At 31.6% G+C, this 17,669-nt stretch overlaps 2 protein-coding genes across 8 annotated transcripts in view; one reads left to right on the top strand and one right to left on the bottom strand.

The window, feature by feature from the left end:
* The window catches only part of LOC129938805 (F-actin-monooxygenase Mical), a 230,362-nt gene that overhangs the window by 9,210 nt on the left and 203,483 nt on the right, over positions 1-17,669 (bottom strand). For 3 of the 7 annotated variants that reach the window (XM_056046576.1, XM_056046577.1, XM_056046581.1), the window contains 5 exons: positions 15,358-15,577; positions 14,938-15,142; positions 2,422-2,505; positions 2,254-2,354; positions 1,742-1,959 (listed from right to left, as the gene is read on the bottom strand). In XM_056046576.1, the coding sequence (XP_055902551.1) occupies positions 1,742-1,959; positions 2,254-2,354; positions 2,422-2,505; positions 14,938-15,142; positions 15,358-15,577 (828 nt within the window). Of the gene's footprint in view, positions 1-1,741; positions 1,960-2,253; positions 2,355-2,421; positions 2,506-14,937; positions 15,143-15,357; positions 15,578-16,350; positions 16,577-17,669 lie in introns of those variants that run through there. The other 4 variants (XR_008780483.1, XR_008780484.1, XM_056046579.1 and 1 more) reach the window with 3 other exon arrangements.
* On the top strand, positions 9,816-11,351 carry LOC129938806 (uncharacterized). Its single transcript, XM_056046582.1, has 2 exons — positions 9,816-11,173; positions 11,248-11,351. Exons 1-2 carry the CDS (start codon positions 9,974-9,976, stop codon positions 11,263-11,265), a joined length of 1,218 nt encoding a protein of 405 aa, XP_055902557.1. The 5' UTR covers positions 9,816-9,973; the 3' UTR covers positions 11,266-11,351.

Below are 17,669 nucleotides of genomic sequence, written 5' to 3'. Positions count from 1 at the left end.
AACTTTACAACCGATGAAATGTCTGCCTTTAAGAATGCAACACTTACGTCAATTGACGTAGAACGTACCTTTTCGATGTATAAAACGTTTTAAAAACCCAATCCCTAAGCTTTATTTTTATAAACTTTACGAAGAATTTCATGATTTAAGTCAATTTTTCTACTGCTTGTGTTCTTTTGAAAAAAAAAAAATGTTATTCAGAGGGATGTCTTTTTCTTATGCTGATGTAATTTTTATTTATTGTTTTGTGTATTTTTTAATTTAAATAAATAAATAAATCAGACTGATTCTCTTTATAAAAACTGTAGACTAAGTTTTTTTGTTGTTCATTGAGAAGAGGGAGATACAATGTTAAATATATGATTTTAAATGCATATTTTAAGTGCACATTTCCAATTTTTTGCTTTTATAAGTGAATGGAAGTCCTAGCCCTACTCATGACTAATGAGAATTTCGAGGAACTTAGTAAGATAATCAAATGATTTAAATTGTATCTTAAAGAGAAAGATTAGTACTTTGAAAAATCATCTACAAATTATTGCTAGGAGATATTTTTAGTTTTAGTTTTAAAAGCTCCGTTTTTGTTGTTGTTTTTAGCATTTTAAAGGGGCATATTTTAAAAACCTGATATGATAGACAAAATTTAAGGCGAGTTTCGAATTTAGGACAACTTAATTATTTAAAAAAAGTTTGTTTTTTTTGTGGGACAGAAAAAAAACGTAATTTTGTCGACCAGTGTTATTTTTGGGATTTTGATATTGAATAGCTGTGAAATAATTTCGAAGTTCATTCTTTATCGGAGTATTTAATCAATATAAGAATATAGAAATGATGTTCATTGCCTAAATAAAAAAGGTTAGGTAATGATAACTTTACACGAGATATTTTTGTTTAAGATAATCCGAGTAAGACTATACTGCAATTGATAAGCCGTATTTATACAGTCCCTCAAAAAGTGCAGTGCATTAAAAGAGTCTCAAGGCACTATGAAAGTGAAATAATATATGTATATATTTTTATAAATTGGCAAAAGCTTTCTCCAACCATTTTTGTATGGAATTTACAAACGAATTCCATTACAAAACCTTACATCGCATTAAGGTCGCTAAACCAACCTAATGTTCGATGAAATTACATATAAGCAAGTCTAATAAAAGCTTTCTAAAAAACTATTATAAGATTTTGGTTTCCCACAAGAGCATTAGGTTTTAAAAACGCCTTCGATGGCTTACAAAACTAACTCAAAACAGAAAAGTGTGTAATTGAAATTTACTACAAAAATAAAAAGAAAACTAATCGCTTAGATAAGCCCAAAGTTAACGCATGCATGCAAAAAGAAACGAAACTTGAGTGTAAAAATATGAGTATAATTTTTCTTCTTGTGTATATTCAAAAATCAAGTGCATATAATAAAACATAAATCAAAAGTGTTTTTTATTAAAATTAAATCAAAACTGTGTGCTTGCTAAATTCAAAAATGTTTAATTTTGTTTTCATATTGACTCATATAAAATAACAAATAGAAATATTAAAAATAAAAGTGCTATAAATTTAAAATGTAAAATAATACAATATTAATTTCTCACGCACAAAAATATTACATTAAAAAAAGTCAATTTAATAGTAAATATGTATAATCGCATGCTTTATAAACTATCAAAATATATATTATGAAAAGCATTGCCAATGTCATTAAATTATTATGATGACTTAAAAACAATTTGCTCTTTTCCTGACTTACATCTGATTCGTCAATTTGACGCGATCGTCGTCGACCACTGAATGTAATACCATCATTAACTACATCATCTCCTCCAATTGGACCAATTGCTCCTGGGTTGGCCACTGGAGAGGAGGTTGATGAGGTTGGCCTTAAGGCTGCCCGTTTGGCAACAATTTCAAGCATTTCATTAAGTATTGCCCCTTCGGCTGCCACATCGGCTGAACTTTTTTCCAGTTCTATTTTATTCATGATAATAATAATAATAATTCATGCGTTTTAGTTAATGGTTAACATGCCTTTTTTTTAAATATATTTATATATTTAATTATTATCTGTCTTATTTATAAAATTTTGTTTAGATATTTCAGCTGGAGTGTTCAGGAGTACTTCAACCATGGAATAGGAATTTTCTAAGCTAAAACTAAAGGTATGGCGAAGTTGTCCTGAACACGGTTACCGAAATAACAATATGTATTTGGTTTTTAAATACAGGGGTGTATTTTTTGTATTGGAATTTTAATGGAACTTACTACTTCCAGATAGTCGAATATTCAGTTCTTCTTTGAGTTGTGCGTGTCGATGTTCCAATTGTAGTTCTTGTTGTCTGATGCCAAGTTCTTCATCTCGTTTTCTGTTCAAAACAAAAAAAAAATGTCAATAAATTTGCTTTTAAAAATAAAAGATTGAAAAGTACTTACTTTAAATGAGTTATATTTCGCCAGATTTCTAACAGTTCTTTTAGTAATTTTTCATCATTAGCACCCATATTTGATGCCTCCAAGCTTAAAGTAAAATAAAAAACATGGAAAAGTTAATAAACTTCATTAATATTCATACAAACATTTTGGTAGAGCTCTTATAGATTTTAACAGGGCTAATTGATTTAAACTATTTCTGTGAGAAAAATGGGGGGAATGGAGAGGACTCAAAAATATGTTTCTCTGAATCCGAACGGTAAACTTGAGAGATATTTTTTATCAAGGAATATTTGATAGTACTTCAATAGACAAGAAGTGTCCGTGAATAACTTTAAAGTGGCATAGGTATAGGGATACAATTTAGACCGTCATTGTTTTGAAACAAAAAAGAAAAGTAGTAATTGGGTTCTTTTCAATTAACGAGGCGAATAGTAAAACAAAACAATAATTTTAATGTTATTAAAAACTGGTATCAGGCCGTCGAGAGGAATTCCGGGCCCAGTGCGGAAAATCTCGCCTCCCCCATATTTACCATTTTTTTTTTCAAAGATGATTCCTACTTATTTCAATAACGAAAGATGAAAATTCTTTGTTCTGGCAAAGACACTTAATGAACGTTTGGCACTAGCTACTGTTACAGGTATGGCGGAAAACACACATTGAGCAACACAAATGTTAGGGAAAATCGTCTCCAAGTTCCGGGAGTAAATAGCATTGAGCAAACTCAATGCTCACAGAGCACGCTCTGAACATGTTCAGAACTTAAAAAGAAACATATATAGAATTTAAAGCTCTGAACGATCAGATCTCAAAAAGAAACACAATTATTTTTTTGACAGTTCGAGCTCTGCTCAAACATGAGTTCCATCGCTGCAACCTGTTACTCCAGGAAATTTGGTTTTCTGGTAAAAATGGATTTTCGATAAATTCATCTCGTCATTTGTCATATGAGCCTTAATCTATTGTGGACATTCTTTTGCTACGTCTAGCACTTTTTACTACCGAAACTGTTGGCTGAGCAAGGCCTAGATTAAAATCTACCTTTACCACTGCACTTTTCGTAACTTCCTTCTGCCACGAAATGCTTGATTTGCTAAGAGGTGGAAACATGCTAAACTACTACTTCAGAACTGCAATTATAAAATTAATTTGGTGTTATACAGAATTTAAAAATTATATAAGGTGCGAGTAGAAACGAGGCGAAACGCTTTTTATCATGTACCAAGCTTTTAACTTAACCCACTACATTATAGAAGAAAACTCTCGTTCAAAAATTTGCCCATAACAGAAAATGGCTGCTAGCAGAACTGTAAATATTCATCTTAAATTATTAGTTTTATGGAATTTATTGTTATTTTGCTTTAGGAAAAATAAAACAAGAACATATTTGTTTACATTTGCAATTGAAGTTCAAAAATCAAAACTAATGTCAAGAGCTGATGCAGACAAACGAGATTGGGGGTTTCTTGAAGGGAACAGACAAAACTAATTAAAAAAGGTAAGGAATACCAAAACTGATCAACTAAATTACAAGGGTTCTCCAAAAGGTTTCAATAGCTTATTCCATTAATATATACAAAATGTGTTTTTGGAAAGCTCCGAACCAATTGGAAATTTTATATTCACACAAAAAGTCTGTAGCGGATTTGGTAAGTTATAAAAAGTGGTTGAACCCAAGTGTATCATATCGAAATAATTTGCTTTCAAACCCCTTGGATCTGCGGATCCAGACACTCGTTGCAGTCTTTGCAATTATAGGGTGAAGTTCAGGAGCAAGAACATAAAGATCAACATTATTCTTTTTTTTTATAGAAGCAGTGTGTACTTCAGTAAACATCCATAAGTAGTATTAACCAACTATTTAGGCAAGTTTAGTCAAATGCATTTGACTTTTGTTTTATCTGCTCCCTTTTATAATTAATTGAGCAGTTTGAAGACTCCGCATTCTTCTTTAATCCTTGCCACTATCGCTACTTGTATTTGCATACATTTCAGCACTAATCATAATAATATTTCCTGATTAGAAATTTAAAATAAGTTCTGGCTTCGAATAATGGGTATGTTCAGGCGATATAAGCGACTTGAAAGTAAGGCAAGTTTCTGTTTTCTGATTGGCTAGCTGCCAAAAAATAACCTTCCAATTAAGGCAACTTCAATGGAAAGTTGACTGGAATGTTAGTCAAGAAAAATCTCCCTAACTATCAAGTCAAGTGACCTTATGTCACAATGACAATTGATGATGTTTGTTAATTCAACTGAAAGCTGAACTTTATTCCTTCATAAATTATTTATTTTCTGCACAATTTTATTTAATCTTTTGTGGAAAATACAATACAGAATACAAATCGTGATGAATTTGTAGCTTGCCTGAGGAGTGTTTTGTAGACAATAATGTTTTTGATAGTTCTTGTACAATGAACTGAAGGAGGTACAGATTAGTAAAGTAGAGTTTCAAGTTTGAAGATTATGACAGTTGAAAAACTAACTAGTTACCTTGGTCAAAATATATGTTCAGGGAATGCAGTTGAAGTGCAAATGAAGTTCCTAATGTTGTCTGAACCTGCCCATTGGATAGCTGCCAAAAAATAACCTTCCAATTTAGACAACTTCAATGGAAAGTTGACTTGAATGGTAGCCAAGAAAAATCTCCCTAACTATTAAGTCAATCAGCTTATGTCAAAACGAAAGTAAACCATGTTTTTTTCATTCAACTGAAAGTTGAACTTTATTTCTCTACGATTTTTTTTATTTGTTGTTCAATTTTATTTAATCTTTTGTGGAAAAGTGTTCCTAGTCAAATTGGAAAAGAAATAAGTAATATATTTCTACAATACAAAACACAAAAATGTTGATTGACATGTAGCTTCCCGAGGAGTGGTTTGTAGACAATAAAGTTTTTGATAGTTTTTGTACGATGAACTGAAGGTAGAAGTTAGTGAAGTAAAGTTCTGAGTTTGAAATTTATGACACTTGAAAAAGTAACTAGCTGCCTTGTTCAAAATTTGAGTTCAAAGAATGCAGTTGACTGCAAACTACGTCCCCTATGTTGTCTCAACCTGCCCAATAATTGGGCAAGTTAAATTATTAGTATCTGATTGGCTACCTACCAAAAAATTTGTTTTCAATGAAGATATCTTTATTGGTTACTTGACTGAAAATTTAGTGAAGAAAAATCGCCCTAACTAGCAAGTCAAGTGAATCTTATGTCAAGATGACAGTTGATCATGTTTTTTTCATTTAACTGAAAGGTGAACTTTATTAGTTTTTGATTTATTTATATTCTGTTCAATTCCATTTTATGTTTTGTTAAAATGTTTCTTATAAAGGAATAAGTTATACATATTTATTAAAAGTACAAAATACGAGTCAAGATGGACTTGTACTTTGCCTGAGAAGTTCTATTTATGTTTTTAATAGTTTCTACACGATCAACTAAAAGTTGAGGTTGGTCAAGTAAAGTTCCGAATTTGAAGTTTATGACACTTTACCAACTAACTATTTAGTTGCCTTAGTCAAATGTACGTTCAAAGAAAGTAGTTGACTGCAAATGAAGTCCCTTATGTTGTCTATACCCGATGGAGAAAACAAGAAATGTCGAAAAAACGAGACGACATACACTGGCAATTGGGGTGTTTATTAAACGAAATGTCATGTCATGATAAAGATATCTTGAGCATTGTCTACGAGTAATAAAAGAAAAGAAACTATCTTCTTTTAAAATACTTAAGCTCCTTAAAGGAACAAATTAAAAGGGCATATTGCTATAGAATGAGCAGTGCACAACGTATTTTAATTATATTATGGACCAATGTAAGGCTCAAGTTCGACCAAAACATTTATCAAACATTTCGGACGAATAAATGATTGGACTACAGGGGTGGAATCGCATAAGGCGATAGTTGACTGTCACTGTTTTAATAGTCAATTTTGATATCAACTCTTCTTTGTTCTGCGTAAGATCATCACTTAAAGTTTATGATTGTTTGGTAGCACTTACATATTATTATTCGTACGTTCAGTCACATGAAATTTTGTGTGATTTTTTTGCAAATTCAAATAATATGATGTCAAACACCATAGAAAAAAAATCCAAGTTTGGGAAACTTGGTGAAATTTTCATGTTACCAATAAGGCTTAAATGTCATTTCGATCAGCTGTTGTGTTTTATGCTGATATTTCTTTTCAATTGTTTTGTGCTGAAAAATATAGTTTTTGCTAAAATGTAAGTATGCATTCTTTTCGATTGTTATAAACTAAGTTAAAATGTTTGTTTTCGTTAAGTGTCACACAACATCAAATAAAAATGACCTCTTTCATGGAAGCACATCCCGAGCTGGCGAGATTTGAAGCTGTTAGTGCTGAACAAGACTGCTTAGCCTTAAAACTACTTTTGAGGTAGAATTTTTTTGTTACTGTGTTCTGTTATGTTGTGAATTTAGTTTTGTTTATTGTTTGTTTCTTATAAAATTATTAAAAATAAATATTTTCTGACATTGTTTTTTCTATTTATTTCGCTTAGCAAAATTTGTATTGAAATAATTGTTTGCATACAAATCATCCCTAATACCATCACGGATTCTTTTGGCTGCTGTTCTACAAGAGTTAAATCCAGTTGCAGGTACATGAAGCCTTTGACATCTTTGCACTTTTTTCACTAAATTTTAAATTTATAGTGGAGCTGAAAAGTTCACACAAATTATCTTTCTCACAAAAAATTAATCAAAATATATGAAAGTGACACCTAAATATCTGTCACTAACAAACCATAGCAAAAAAGTGATAGACAATTTGATAATCATCTTACGTGGAGAAAAATCATCTATTTTGATGGTGATAGTCAAATGGAAACCTAAAAAGCTGTCACAACAAAAATCTGATAGTCATTGGGCAGGTTCAGGCGACATAAGAACTTAAAAGTAAGGCAAGTTTCTAGTATCTGACTGGCCAGCTGTCAAAAAATTGCTTTCCAATTAAGGCAACTTTATTGGAAAGTTCACTGGAAAGTTAGTCTAGAAAAACTAACCTAACTATCAAGCCAAGTGAACATATGTCACAATGACAATTGATGATGTTTTTTAATTCAACTGAAAGCCGAACTTTCAGTCAAATTGAAAGAAGTAATATTTCTCTAGAATACAAAATACAAATCGAGATGGATTTGTAGCTTGCCTGAGGAGTGTTTTGTAGGCAATAATGTTTTTGATAATTCTTGTACAATGAACTGAAGGTACAGGTTAGTGAAGTAGAGTTACCAGTTTGAAGATTATGACACTTGAAAAACTATCTAGTTACCTTGTTCAAAATGTACGTTCAGAGAATGCAGTTGACTGCAAAGTGCAAATGAAGTCCCTAATGTTGTCTGAACCTGCCAATTTTCAAACAAATATATTTATTTCAAATAGAGCTACCAGACGCTTACACAAACGAGTGAAACATTTTCTAAGTAAACTTTTTACATAAAAAAAACACATTTTTCTGACCGACAAAGCTTACGAAATTCGAAAAAAGACAAGAAACGTAAGAATGTTATTCAGCCAATTTGATACTTTTATTTAGATATTTGATAAGAATCAATTTAAAAATTCACCATGGCAACAATGAATTTTGACAATTTATTTTTTATTTATTTATTTATCTACAAGCGATTTGCTTAACAGATGCAATTACAAAAATTTGTACTTATTTATTTAAAATGTAACCTTATACAATAATTCAATTTTAAATTTATCTCGAGATAAATGAAAATCAAAAATAACACATATTTCATTGAACGAGGAAATTGCTCGTGATATTGTTTCATTTTGTCCATAATTTGTTCTATGCAGTTTTTCAAAAAGGAAACAACTTGTTCTTAACTGTCTAGATGGTACATAAATGGAAATCTGAGAATGCAAAAACGGACTCACAAACATTACATCATGAATTTTTCTTCTAGATTCTAGAGATTTTATCCCGAGCAATTGGCACCTAGCTTTATAGTCTGGACAAAAATTCCAACGCATTTTACGAAACACAAATTTAGTAAACCGTCTTTGGACCTGTTCAATTCTATCAGAATGAACTCTTTAGCATGGGTTCCAAATCACATCAGCATATTCGATTTTTGACCTAACTAGTGAGGTATAAAGGGTTAGTAAAACATAAGGATCCATAAAATTCTTACTATTCCTTTTAATGAAACCAACTAGGGTGTTCACCTTAGCCACAATGAAATCTATATGCTTTTTTGGAAACAGAGTATTATCAAAAATAACGCCTAGATCTTTGATATTGTTAACTTTAGGCAAAAGATTCAATTCGATTTTATATTGAAAATTAAGAGCTAATGCAGATTTAGAAAATGATATAGCTTTGCATTTTCCAATATTAAGTTTCAAACTGTTCAAAGAATACCACGTAGAAATATGGTCCAAATCTTGTTGAACTCTTACACAATCATCAATAGTTTTAATTTTAAATCATCAGTATATAGTAGATAATTACAATTTTGTATTATGTCAACTATATCATTTATATATATTAGGAAAAGTAAAGGGCCAAGATGACTCCCTTGTGGAACGCCGGAGGTACATTTTATACTTCTCGAAACTTTGTGGTCAATAATTACTCGTTGAGTTCTGGTTTCTAAATACGAAGAGATCCATTGAAGCATCTCAGAGTGAAAACCAAAATATTGAAGCTTTTTCAGTAAAATAATATGATCTACCGAATCAAAAGCTTTACTAAAGTCGGTGTAAATAGCATCTACTTGACATTGCATTTAGGAGATATGAAGAGAAAACAGCCAAATTAGTCACAGTAGACCGACCTGATACGAACCATGTTGTGACTCAGATAAGCATTCCTTTATCATAAATTCTATTTTATCTTTAACCAGACTTTCGAAGAGTTTGGGGACTAGATTTTTAGAACCTGCCTTGAATATAGGAACAAGAAATGCTTCTTTCCATTCTGCTTAAAAGAACCCCATGGACAATGAGTTGTTGAACAATTTCAATTCCATTGAACCAATGTCAACTTTTTCTTCCAAGTTTGAAACAAAAGTGTTAATTGGGGAGGAGTAAACATACTCAAAAAAGTGAGTATCAGCATTTGTCGAATTGACTTCTTTATAACTAACATTTTGAGGAATCCCAGATGACTTTCTCTTGGAAAGAACAAAACGATTGACTATTATTTTTTATGTTCTAATCTAAATAAAATTCTAGTCTAAATTTGTTCAATCAATCAAAAATATGATAGTGTAAATATGTATTTATGCCATCCTAAGTTGTATACATACATATGTATCTCACATTCATACATTTCTTATCTCCCTACTTGTTTAATTTTCACTTGCTGCTTATTATTTTAATTACATTAATGTCAGAGTAAAAAATAGAGAATAAGAAAATCATTAAACAAATTATCATAAATAAAATATCTGTGAGACGAAACAGTCTTGTTTAAATAAATAAAAATCTTTTAAACCAAGTCATCGTCTACAACTTCAGAAGTGGGCCAGCCCTAAATACCTTCAACGTTTTATTTAATTTTCCGAAATTTTGATATTATGTCATCAACAATGAAGAAGCAAGAATTGGTAGCTTGGTTAACCGAGCGAAACATACAATTTGCAGCAGATGCAAAAGTTGCTCAACTACGTGAGCTTTATGAAGAAAATTGTGAAGACAATTATTCCGAAGACCATTTCCTCGAAGCAGAAAATATTGAACGTCCTGGTAAGACAATAAATTCTGATTTGTCACAACAGATTCAAGAATCCGTTCCTGGAAATGAAGCTGAGATGGATAAAGAAATTCAGATGATTGAAAAGAAACTTAAGCTTATTGAATTGCGTCGTGAACTAGCTCGACAAGAAGAAAATTTTGCAAGTTCGTCGTCGCTTTCGTATCAACCTTCGTTTAAGGACATTCAATATTCCTTACCATTGTTTTCTGGTGATGATACTTACGATGCTAAGAAATGGATCAGCACTTTTGAGCGAGCATGTGATTCCGTTCACGGTGATAGTGTGTTCAAATTAAAAAGCATTCGCCGATTGATGAAGCCCGACTCCGCTGCCGAAATATTCTTACAAATTGACGAATCAAGTACCTATTCTGATTTCCGGAGCAATTTTTTGGCCAATTTTGGACACACTTATTCAGTTTCCGACATTATTGATAAGATGCGAAGTACTCCATTTGTGTCTTCAAACACATCTATTATGGGCTACATTTTAAAAATGCAAGAGCTTGCATCACGTGCTGATATTGACGAGAAACAAATTATTCAATTTATCATTGATGGGTTCCAAGATCGTTCCGCTAGCATCGCCATATTGTACTCAGCACGCACAATCGATGAATTAAAAAAACTGGCACACCGTTATGCTCAACTACGAGGATCAAATTCAGCAGTTAACAGACCGAAAAATTCCGCATCATATTCAGCGCAAGTTGCTCAGCATCAAAATGAATCGAAACCTAAAGTCAAGTTTTCCGTTGGTGACTCCGAAAAAATGCTTGTTCAATGCTACAATTGCTCTGGCATGGGACATTTTTCCACTTCTTGTCCACATCCCAAACGTCAAAAAGGATCATGCTTCAGATGTGGTTCAACAGTTCATATTCTGAAGGATTGCCCGAAGTTACCCCCCAAAAATGCACGCACTATTGCATTGATTGAAGAATTCTGTTCCGGCCCTAATCAAGACCATTCTGATGTGGATGCCTTATCCGATGTCAAGATTTGTAAAGAAGTAAATTCTGTAAGTGTTGTTTTTCCTACTAGTGATTCTGTTCCGCATTGTAACACATATCTTTCTCTTTTTGATACCGGTAGTCCGATAAGTTTAATTAAGCTTTCCGAGATTCCGATCGGATTACATTGCAATAAGCTGAGACCAACTGGATACTACGGAGTAGGTAGTTTACCTGTTAGTACATATGGAGTTTTTTACGTTAAAATAGGATTTAACGATATTTATAAAAAAATTGAAATTTATGTTGTTCCGGACTCTTGTATTCCTTATCCAGTTCTGTTGGGTCGGAATTTTTTGCAATCGTTTCAAATCAAACTTTGTCTTATTCCTAATACTGTACCGAAACCGAAAATTGAAATTAATGTAAATTCAGATTCAAATAAAATAAAAATTAATGATGAAGTGTTACATTGTGTGTACAAGTCATTAGCTAAACATTATCCTGATATGTCGGTCCATTGTTCGTTATGCGGTCTGCTTCCGCATACGATTATTGCTTCATGTGATAAGCTAAAACACGTTGAAAATCATCAATTACCTTATGTGTTTGCTATAGATATATTTGAAGAAACGCAGGATAAGTATGACATAAATCCAAACTTAAGTTCCGAAAATATTGCAAAAATACACGAGATTGTTCGTTCCGAATATTTAGATCTTGACCATATTCCAGCTATTAAGCACGATTTTTCTATGAAACTTCGTCTTACCTCTAATATGCCGATTAGTTATCCTCCGCGGAGACTATCTTTTTCTGATAAGAAAATTGTTGAAAAACAAGAACAAGATTTACTAGGAAAAGGAATTATAAGACCTAGCGAATCTCCATACGCTTTCCCCTTAGTTTTAGTAAAAAAAAAAGATAATGACAAAAGGCTATGCGTTGATTATCGTCCATTAAATAAGATTCTTGTGCGAGATAGTTTTCCTATCCCATTAATAGACGATTGTTTGGGAAGATTGGATGGAAAGAAATATTTTACCATTTTGGATCTAAGAAATGGTTTCCATCATATCCCGATTGACGAAGATTCAATACAATTTACCGCATTTGTAACGCCTGATGGACATTATGAATACACGAGATTGCCTTTTCGTTTAAAAAAAGGTCCGGCTTATTTTCAGAGGTTTATGATATTTATTTTACGTCAGTTTATTGATGAAGGTTCCGTAGTAGTATATTTTGATAACATTACGTTAGCCACTGCGACTATTGAAGAACATATTGTACTTCTCAAAAGAGTTTTAAGGCGGTTGGCTGAGTTCCGACTAGAGATTAAAACGAGTAAATGCAAATTTTGTTATGAAGAAATTGAATATTTAGGTTTCACTGTTAGTTCAAAAGGCATCCGGCCAAATAATCATCATTTGACTGCAATTAAGCATCTTCCGATTCCGAAAAATGTTAAAGAGCTACAAAAATGTTTAGGATTATTTTCTTACTTCCGACGATTTATTCCGTCTTTTTCAGCCATTGCAAAGCCATTAAGAGATTTGACTAAACCAAACATTCCGTTTAATTTCGATGAAAAATGTGTTGACACCTTTAAGCTTCTCTGTAGTAAATTGATAACGAGTCCTCTTCTGTCAATTTTTAGTCCAGAAAAAGAAACAGAACTACATTGTGATGCTAGTTCGCTTGGCTACGGTGGAATTCTCATGCAGCGCCAAGATGATGGTATATTCCATCCAGTTGCCTACTTCTCGAAAGCAACTACTGGGTCTGAATATAAATTTCATAGCTATGAATTGGAAACCTTGGCAATAATTTATTCGCTAGAAAAGTTCCATAATTATTTGGATGGCATTCCGTTCCGAATTATCACAGATTGTGATTCTTTAGCATTAACTTTAGAAAGGCAAAAGTCAGTTCCGCGCATTGCTCGATGGGCCCTGAAATTGGAGCAGTATGATTATTCCATAAAACATAGAAGTGGTACATTAATGGGTCATGTGGACGCATTGAGTCGGCACCATCCAATTTCGATCAAAAATAATGGAGAAAACGAACAAACAATTTGCGTTATCGATTCCGATGACATCGATTTACAGTTGCACCTCACACAAAATAGGGATGAGAGGATTGTACAATTAAGAAACCGATTAGAGATTGCCTCAGTTCCTAATTTCGTCCTTGAAAATGGTTTAGTTTATAGAAAAACTCCTGCAGATAGATTACTTTTATATGTTCCGTCTGAAATGGAAAATAACGTCATTCGTTCTGCACATGAGAAAATATGTCATTTGGGTATTGACAAATGTGTTGACCAGATTAAATTGCATTATTGGTTTCCGAAAATTAAAGAAAAGGTAGAAAATTTTATTAAGAATTGTTTAAAGTGTATTATGTTCTCCATTCCGGTCCAAAATAGAAACAAAACTCTTCATTCCATTCCGAAAAAAGCAATTCCGTTTGACACAGTCCATATTGACCATTTCGGCCCCCTTCCGAGTATTCGTTCTAAACGAAAACATATTTTAGTGATTGTAGATGCATTTACGAAGCATATTAAATTGTATGCAGTTAATTCAACAAGTTCAAAAGAAGTTTGTGCATGTTTAGCTAAATATTTTGAATATTTTAGTCGGCCTAGGAGAATCGTAAGTGATAGGGGAACTTGTTTCACATCTTTAGAATTCAGCGAATACTTGGTTAAGAATAACATTGAACACGTAAAAATTGCTACTGGTTCAGCTCAAGCTAATGGCCAGGTAGAGCGAGTGAATCGAGTATTGAAATCAATGTTAAGTAAGTTATCTGAACCTATACAACACTCTGATTGGACCAAGATGCTAACGAAAGTTGAGTATGCTGTAAATAATTCCGTTCATTCAGCCACTGGACAGGTTCCTTCTAAATTGTTATTTGGTGTACAACAAAGAGGAATAGAAATTGATGTTCTTACTGAATACTTCGATAATAAGTTTGAATCAAGTGATCAAAGTCTTGATAAGATGCGAATGAATGCTTCAAAGAACATTGAAAGTTCACAGATCATTGCCAGAAATTATCGACCCCCAATTGAATTTTTAGAAGGAGATTTCGTGGTTATTCGGAATATTGACACTACTATTGGAACGAACAAAAAGTTTGTACCAAAATATAAGGGACCCTATAAAATACATAAGGTTCTTCCGAATGATAGATACGTGGTACGAGATATAGAGAATTGTCAAATGACACAACTACCATACGATGGTATTATAGAGGCATGTCGTATGCGAAAGTGGGCCGATTGGCGTGATGATCACGGCATGGACTCGGATAATGACCAGGAACTTCAACATTAGAATACCATATTATAAGATAATATATTTGAAAAGATCATTATTTATCAAATTAATGTAAATTATAAAGTTATTAAAAATATTTATAGAACTGATCGAGACGATCAGATGTCAGGATGGACGAGTTGTAAATATGTATTTATGCCATCCTAAGTTGTATACATACATATGTATCTCACATTCATACATTTCTTATCTCCCTACTTGTTTAATTTTCACTTGCTGCTTATTATTTTAATTACATTAATGTCAGAGTAAAAAATAGAGAATAAGAAAATCATTAAACAAATTATCATAAATAAAATATCTGTGAGACGAAACAGTCTTGTTTAAATAAATAAAAATATTTTAAACCAAGTCATCGTCTACAATAGTCAAGTATCAACTTAGCCGATTCCACCCAAATTTTTATTTTTCTAGGTGAGATATAAAATGGATTAACTTATAACAGAAGTAGAGCTAAGGTCATAATAAATACTTACTTATCAATAGTTTGTCCCTCTCCCCTTAAAGCTTTCTCAATAAGTACACCTCTTGCTTCTAACTCCTTCAACTGAACTTCGATTTCCTCCTGTTCACGCTGAATTTCTTGAGCGATTCTTAATCGCTTGAGTTCAGCTTGACGTGTTGCCTTAGTGATTGCACGCTGCTTCTTCTGTTCTCTAGATTCGGTGGCATAGCTCTCGTCTGTATAGGAATTTTTGTATAAAAACAAACAAGTTAATAAAAGTTTAAATTATTTACAACTTTAAAAAATAAAAAAACACAATTTTACAAATTGTTAGATTTAAAAATAAAAATACATTAAATAAATATATAAATATATATGAAGGTATATTAAACAATAAGATCTTTAGAACAACAAAACAAAAACAAAAAAAAACAATGATAAACAAACCAACCATCGGATCTCTGATAATTTAATGGCAATGGCGGAATTGGAGGCGGTATTTGTTCATCTGTGTTTTTGAAAAGCTGCGGGCTAGATGCGTACGATGATATTTTTTGATACTTTTGCTTGGCAATGCAGTCTTGTGAATTGCTTCGCTGATCGTGATGGTGGTGTCGATATTGGTGTTGCGGTGTAGTAGCGACAGGAGTTGTAGGCGATGATCCATTGTCCTTGTGTATTTTACATATATATTTTTATTAAATTAATTATCAAGTTTTTTTTTATTATTTTAATCGAAAAATCCAATTAATTTTTATTTAAGTTAATTTTAAAAATAGAAAATTTAGAAAAATAGCGAAATAATTTTGAATCTTTTTTTTTTTTAAAGCGGCTCATCTAGGTTATCAATGAAATTTATTAAACCATTGTAGTTATGTACTTTTGCATAATAATAAGTTATGCAAAAATTATAGGTGTAGTGTTGTGTTTTAAAATTGTTGTTTGTCTTTTTTTAAGCGGTGCGGAAAGCGAAGGTTTTATTAGTTTGTAAGAGTTTAACGTTTTTTTTATTAATTATAACTTCATTTGTTATTTAAAGAATCACCCAGAGAGCCACATTTTTAGAGTTTTGTTTTAAATTTAAAAACAATTTTAATGTCAATCGTGCAGAAATATATTTTTCAAGCTTAAGGGAAATTGCAGCCATTTAAAAACGTATTAAAAAAGAAAACTTATGAATAAAAAGATTCCAGAATGCCAGCCAAAAACAAACAAATAATAAACCAGAATATTCTCAAGAATAAACAAAAAGTCCAAAGATAAGATACTTAGATTAAAAAATTACAACTTAAATTTATTTTAATTCAAAAATATAAAAAAAAAACAATTAAATTATAACCATATCCTATAATTTGTTTTTAAAATATATACATAGTAAAAATTTACTAATAAAAAAGTTAACAAAAATTCAAAAAAAAAAATATAGAAAAGAAAGTAAAATTACATAAAGTTGTCGACAGGATGTGCTTAAAGATATCTCCTTTTTTTGGTATTTTTCAAAAGTGCGCAGTTTCTCTGTCAAGGTAAATATGTATGTTTTGTGTTGTTCCTAATTCAAAATTATTGTTTTCTTAGCAAGCTATTAAAAATTGTGTGTTATGGAGGAGGAGAAGGAGGAAGTGCTTTTTTAACAATTTGTATTTTTACACTAATTCACATTTTCTCTTTTTCTGTAAGAAATAAATTTAAAAAAGAAAAAAAAAATAAACAAAATAATTAAGTTGTTTGGTTTGATTTAAATCGTTCTAATAGTTACTTTTATCAACAACATGTTTCTATTTGAGCAGTTACGTTTTAGAAATGTCTGATTATCATAGACGTTAAATACGCTATAAATTAGCTATGCTTAAGGGTTTTGCTGATTTATTTACTTTCTAATATTGTTATGTTTTTATATGTTATAAATGGTTAGTTATTGAGATTCACCACTATTATTAATCTTTGACTTTTATATTTGGGTTAAAAACTGCTTCAAAAAAACATACGTTTTATTAAGTGTTGCGACAGCTATGTTAAAATTCTTTGGTGTTAGGTAAAAAGGTTTTAAGTCAAAAATTTGCTTTAAGGTTTTTCTAACAACTTGAATCCAAAACAGCTACTAAGTGTCGAATTTATTTAGTCTAAAGACTTACGTCTTAAGTTTATTTAGTCTGTGAGGCTAAGTTTTGACTTAAGTCTTTTTTTCCTAAATTCAAAGAATTGTCAATTAAACTAAAATACATTTAATTCTAAGTGATTATATTCTATTTAAATTAAAATTGATTAAACTAAAAGGTTTTCCAATTAGAGGTTTTATTTTAAATAGCTTATTTTTTTGAAAAAATCCAATTTTAGAGCTTTTATCTTTTGACATTTAATACATTAAAACTACGGCAGTACCTTGAAATTATTAAAATTCACAAATTTAACTAAATCATTTTTGGATTGTCATAAAGCCTTCTTGGTCGACAATGTAGAAACTGGTGTACAATTTGAACTGGTGAGACTAATTACTGATGGGAAGAAATCGTGTGCGGCCTTCAAGAATAACTGAAAATGTGGTGGGTTGCAGCACTAGGTATTCACAAACGACATAATAGTTTTTGAGCTGGATGACGGTGTGACTGGACCTTATGGCTGAATCACAAACACGCATCAGCTTCGGCTTCACCTGACGTTTACGAGTTCAGCCATAGGAATTCAATACATGCTATCACAATGGAGCTTCGACCTAACGTTTCGTTTGACAATAGTAAGGAAAATAACGTATTTTAACGTAATGTG

This window comes from Eupeodes corollae, chromosome 1, assembly GCF_945859685.1.
Source record: "Eupeodes corollae chromosome 1, idEupCoro1.1, whole genome shotgun sequence".
NCBI lineage: Eukaryota > Metazoa > Arthropoda > Insecta > Diptera > Syrphidae > Eupeodes > Eupeodes corollae.
The sequence above is the reverse complement of the archived record's forward strand: the minus strand, read 5'-3'. Positions and strand labels throughout refer to the sequence as shown.

Excerpts from the sequence above, each read along its gene's own strand:
- LOC129938806 (XM_056046582.1), top strand. The coding sequence starts at position 9,974 with ATGTCATCAACAATGAAGAAGCAAGAATTGGTAGCTTGGTTAACCGAG.